Source organism: Pterocles gutturalis, unplaced genomic scaffold (genome assembly GCF_000699245.1).
Source record: "Pterocles gutturalis isolate BGI_N339 unplaced genomic scaffold, ASM69924v1 scaffold35225, whole genome shotgun sequence".
Lineage (NCBI taxonomy): Eukaryota > Metazoa > Chordata > Aves > Pterocliformes > Pteroclidae > Pterocles > Pterocles gutturalis.
This window is the reverse complement of record NW_010147046.1, coordinates 10,014-15,309: the sequence shown is the minus strand read 5'-3', so window position 1 is coordinate 15,309 and position 5,296 is coordinate 10,014. Positions and strand designations below refer to the sequence as shown.

The 5,296-nt window shown below is 39.6% G+C and overlaps 1 protein-coding gene across 1 annotated transcript; it reads right to left on the bottom strand.

Moving 5' to 3' along the window:
* Window positions 1-554: 554 nt before the first annotated feature.
* LOC104470858 (pulmonary surfactant-associated protein A-like) lies at window positions 555-2,575 on the bottom strand. The gene is made up of 3 exons (XM_010085935.1): window positions 2,431-2,575; window positions 1,713-1,790; window positions 555-931 (listed from the first exon to the last, which is right to left on the bottom strand). The coding sequence occupies exons 1-3, from the start codon at window positions 2,573-2,575 to the stop codon at window positions 555-557; spliced, it is 600 nt and encodes a 199-aa protein (XP_010084237.1).
* Between the last annotated feature and the right edge of the window lie 2,721 nt (window positions 2,576-5,296).

Here is a 5,296-nt window from a genome sequence, read left to right as displayed (position 1 = left end):
TAAGGTGACTGAGTTCCCTCTTCTGCTTGTGGCTCTGCGTTACCCCAGCAGCTCTGCTTATTTCTTTTAGGGAATCTGTTGCAGGTGAAGATGGCCAGAGAAATGCAGGCTGAGCAGCAGCAGGAGTGTCTGTATAAGTAGGTTTAGTGAGGGAAACTTACAGAAAGGGATGAAAATACACACAACTTTGAGGCTCATGGGTAGAGGGGTGCTGGAAGGTCTTGTGGCAGCAAGTCACTTTAGGTATGTGCCCAAGAAATCTACTTTTTGCTCATGTAGTAAGCCAGCAGGTTGACAGAGCAACAGGAACCCATAGGCAGTCCTACCAAGAAACTCAGTGGGCAATGAATAACAGAACAGACAAAATGGCCACTGCTCTCACTGTAAGTAATTTCCTCTTTATGGCTGCCATTTGCTTAAAAGACAAATCAGGCTGTGGAAGAGTGACTTTTATTTTTCAAGCTGCATTGTCTGAGTTCACTAGCTACAAATGCAGAGACAAGGGGCAGGAAAGCATATTGCAGTGACCCTGCCAGACAGCAGCAGGGGAAGGACTAAAACTGACAGACAATAAGGCGATTCTGGTTACATTTTTTGTCATTCCAAGTGCCATCAGTATACATCTCCACGCATTCCTCTTTTCCTTTGCCAGAAGGTTCATTTAAATGCCAGTTAGTATAGCCCAGTTGTGTGCCATCCAGGAACTGGAATTTGCTTGGAATTAGGGATTCCTTTATCCCCAGGTAAGCATAGGTATTAAAACTTTTCACGAAGTACAGAATGGCATCATTCTCTCCCGGGTTCCTTGGAGTGGCAATAGACCCTCCAGCCTCTTTGCATTCTTTCAGTGCAGTATCAAAATCAGCCTTTTTCCCACTGGTAGCAAATATTTTTCCTCCAGATGCTGTTATCTTCTTTTCCAATTTGAGGACTGCAAGATGAGGTGAAAGCTGTTAAACCTTTATGCACTGTTTTGTAGTCACTTTGCTGCCAATTTTAATTCCCACTATTTCCCTCCATAACTTTTAGATTAAATCCAGGAAAATGAGAGAAAAACTTGAAATCAAAGTAAAAAAAAAAAAAAAAGACAACCCCCAAAAGCCAGAAGAAATCTGAAAGGATGATGAAAGGGGAAAAAAGGGGAGAAACACATACATATACACACAATGAAATAGGAGAAATACAAAAGACATTGGAGGGAAGGAAGTGAGGAATTCTACATTTGGAAAAGTATATTGTTATTTTCTTTGAGTCTCTGTACTCTGCATAAGCTCTCTGAGGGGGTTTGCAGTATACAAGAGTACGTGTCAGTCCTTGAGTGAGTAGGATCTTAGATATGATTTGGTTGTGGCTGTTTTGGTATGTTTTTAGTGTTCAGTTTATTTGTCTGTCAGGAGCAGGAGGCACTCATGGAGCACTTCTGCATAGGCAGGCGTTTTAATCTGATGCAGCTTCTGCAATGAGCGCAAAATATAGGTTGCTGGCCTGCTTGGTCCCATGCTTCGGAGCTGTTACCTACTAGTTATGAACCCACTAGTTATGAAAAACGGATCCCCCCCATTTGAGAGTTATCACTCTACCAGTGAACAAGTTATAAATGGAAAGCAACAAAACCACAGAAAACTCTGCCTTTTTCCTAAGAGCCATTTTGTCTCTCACCTTGTTTATGCCCCTAATCCAGGTACACCAGAAAATAAAGGCAGACAAATTACCTCCTTCCAGCCTGGAAATCTGATGTTCTAGTTGACGGATAGCGTCTTCCATTTCATTATCAACCAGTGGCACGAAACCTACGAACAAAACCAGCCATTATGGACTTTATGTTTCAGTTTGACTCTTGGCTTTCAAGACAAAGCAGAGTTGATTGTGTGAAATTAAAATGCATTTTTAAAATGTTTGACCTGTTTCAGTTTACTGCTGTGTTTTAACTAGGGGATCTTTTCAGACATTTATCTTTGTAAGGATAGGGAACATATTCCAGGAGACTACCTGCAGAGCAGTGATGTTTATGGAAAACTTAAGTTAGCAAACTGAGTTAGTCTTCACTCTATAAGTGACTGAGCCAGTTCAGGCAAAACACTGGCACTGTGCAGTAGCTTTAGTTGATTTTTAACTGCATCTGGGGGTGGTTGACAGAAGCTTTTACGCTGTTCAAGAATTTGCTTGCAGCTCCAACCTAACACCTAGCAACAAGTTTCTTATGCCCTGTGTTATGGAAAATGATATCCTTTTCTCTGTGAATTGAACTGTTGCGTTGTTAAGTAGGAAACACTCAAGCATTCTTACTTCATACCGGGAATTAATAAAGATCTGTTTATTTTCTATCGAGTAGAACCCACATCAGGTTATACAGCATAGCACTGAGTTTACAAAGCATAAAAATAGAACACAACAGTACACCTAGATAACTGAGATGGTAACTGCACATACCTGGTATAAATCCTTCATCTATTCCATCTTCAGGCAAGTGCTTGAAACCAAACAGTGGAAAAATTCCTGTTGGTTTACCTTGAGCACAGCATGGAAGCAGGAAAAAAGCTACTCCTAAGATTTTGTGGAACTGTGGAGATGGCATTATTTAAAGTCAACAGACTGTTTTACTCTCCAGCATAGAGTCCTGAACTAAAAAAAAAAAAAAAGGCAGTGTTTCAGAATTTTGCTGTCTGGGTTAGAAGTTCTATTTAAGTTAAACTTTGCCCTCAGTGACATAGATGCCACTGATGTAGTTGCAAAGTTAGGTTCTTTCAAATAATTAAAATAGTTTTGCAAAAGACTCAGTCTGTCTACAAGAGTTTAAGCTACAAAGTAAAAAAAACCCAAACCATCAAAGCTCTTTTTTGTACAGCAGATACCATTATATGCCATTTTTTCCCATGCAAAAAGCCATAGTTTCAGTCTTAATTTTCCAGGTAAGCAATAGACACATTTCTGCTTTAGTAAGAGAAAAGCCAGGTTAAGGTAAACTTGGGAGATGCTTTCTTTATCAATTGGTTTAAGAGGAAAACAATTGTTAATGGTTATTCTTCCATTACGGCATCCATCTTTTAAAGTATCTTCACCTCAGGTGATATCCTCTGTAAAAGCAGGTGAGAGCTTTAATAAAAATGTTGAGAGACAAAACAAAAATCTAAAAGGGAAAGGTTTGTGATACCATCTAAGAGGAGGCAACACAATATAAGCAGAAAGCTATTTAAAGATGTTCAACTTACCTAGCAGCTCCAATATGAAATAAAGACTCATTACATTGTCTAATTTATAGGGCATGTAACTTGAGATTCATCTTGTTACCTACAGGAAATACAAAGAGCATGTAGTAGGATATGAGTTTGCATCTGAATAGAAATCTAATAAACTTTAACTTGAATGATGGGGGGGCTGTTTTCTTCAAGAGGCAAACACTTAAAATGTGAGGAAAATATTTGAGGGTACTTTCTTGATTTGTGGAAACACTTTCACATGTTTAAAAAACCCCAGCCCTGCAGCAGAACAAAACCATTTCTCAATAAATATTTGAAATACGTAATGTTTCCACAGAACAGCTGTGTCAATGTTAAATTGCAAATGTCACTGAAAATAAGCCAAAACAAGGAGTTCACCTGAGGTGTAATATGCACCAGGAACTTTCATTACAGACTGTGAACTTACCAGTGACAATTACTTGAAGTCTCGTGACTAAATAATCTCACAATTTTAGCAGCAAAGCCAAAAGACAATGGTACATCTGCAGCACATGTAGAGATAACAGCCACAGAGAACACACTTAAATAACTTCCCCTTTTATTCCAGGGGAAGTTTCTAAATCATAAATAATAAGTTTTACAGAACAGAACAACGACCTTCCAGTGAAGGAAAAAGCTGCTCTAAAGCAGCCCTGTAAATACGGAGGCCTCAAGATGCACGGCATTGCTGAAATGAAAATGCGTTGCCATGCACTTTTAAGTTATTCTCATCTGAGAGGTGCTTCTGTCTAACGGAGACTTTTAGGAAAGGAGCTTGAGGCTGTGCTCCACTTCAAACAGATAAGATGTGGTCATATCATCGTTGTGGTGTCAGGTCAGCATCTGGATGTTGTAGCAAGGCTAACAACCAAGTCAATTAAGGAATAGGTGCTTTGAGATTAGATGGGGAATGTCCAATATCCATATTAGTCTAAGATGCTACCAGATATAAGCAAGCCTAGATCACCTCCACAGGCACTCTGCACCTGTACTCTGCACCTTCACACTTACCTCAGCAACTGATGTAGAGTCCTTTGTCACTGGTGGTGTGCCCACAGAGCCTGACTAATTCATAGAATAATGGAATGGCCTGGGTTGAAAAGGACCTTAAAGATCATCTAGTTTCAACCCCTCTGCTGTGGGCAGGGTTGAGAGCGGGCTGCCCAGGGCCTCATCCAGCCTGGCCTTGAATGCCTCCAGGGATGGGACATCCACAACTTCTCTGGGCAGCCTGTTCCAGTGTCTCACCACCCTCTGAGCAAAAAATTTCTTCTTAATATCTAACATAAATCTCCCCTCTCTTAGTTTAAAACCACCCCCCTCATCCTGTCACTATCAACATTGTTTTTTGAGTGCCTTGGAAAAGGCAGCAGTCCTGTGAAAAATAAATAAGCAGTATCCAGCTGTATGTACCTTGACAGAAGACGGACGTTTTAACTTTGTATGAGTACCTTTGTTTAAAGTTTCTTGTTAAATTTTAAGTTTCTTAGCTTTTAAGTGTTTGAGTTAATGCTTTTAACATTCTTTTGGCTGAGCTTTTCTAATTGTTTTATGGAGAAAAAAAAAATAAACAAGCCCCAGAGAATGAGACCAGCCATTACCTGGGGTCCAGGTGAGCCCTGGAAAAGGTTACTGGTGGAACCTGAGCCTTTGCATTCATGGTGAGAACAACTTTAGCACTTATACTGCACCTGGAGCTTGGCCTTCGTCAGTGAGTTTCACGTGCTGACTGATAGCCTGGGAAACTTGGAGGGAGACAGAAGTTTTCTTGTGTGATAGACTCCTTAGAAGACCTTATGTAGACTTTATAAATTCTAAACTTTTCTTCTCTTGATTTTCATCAGAGTATTTGTAAGATGGAGCAAGCTAAAATAGATATTTAAAAATACTTACATTTCTACTATGCTTATTTATGATCGCTTAATAGAATATCCTGTCAGAATTTGTAAACTATTTTCTTGTCTTGCTTTGAGCTGTGTATCACAGAAGCTCAACAAGATTCAAGGATTCTATGATTCTATGATACAGATCTGATAAGGAACAAACAATTTTTGAGGCAACTTTTTTTCTGTGTTTTC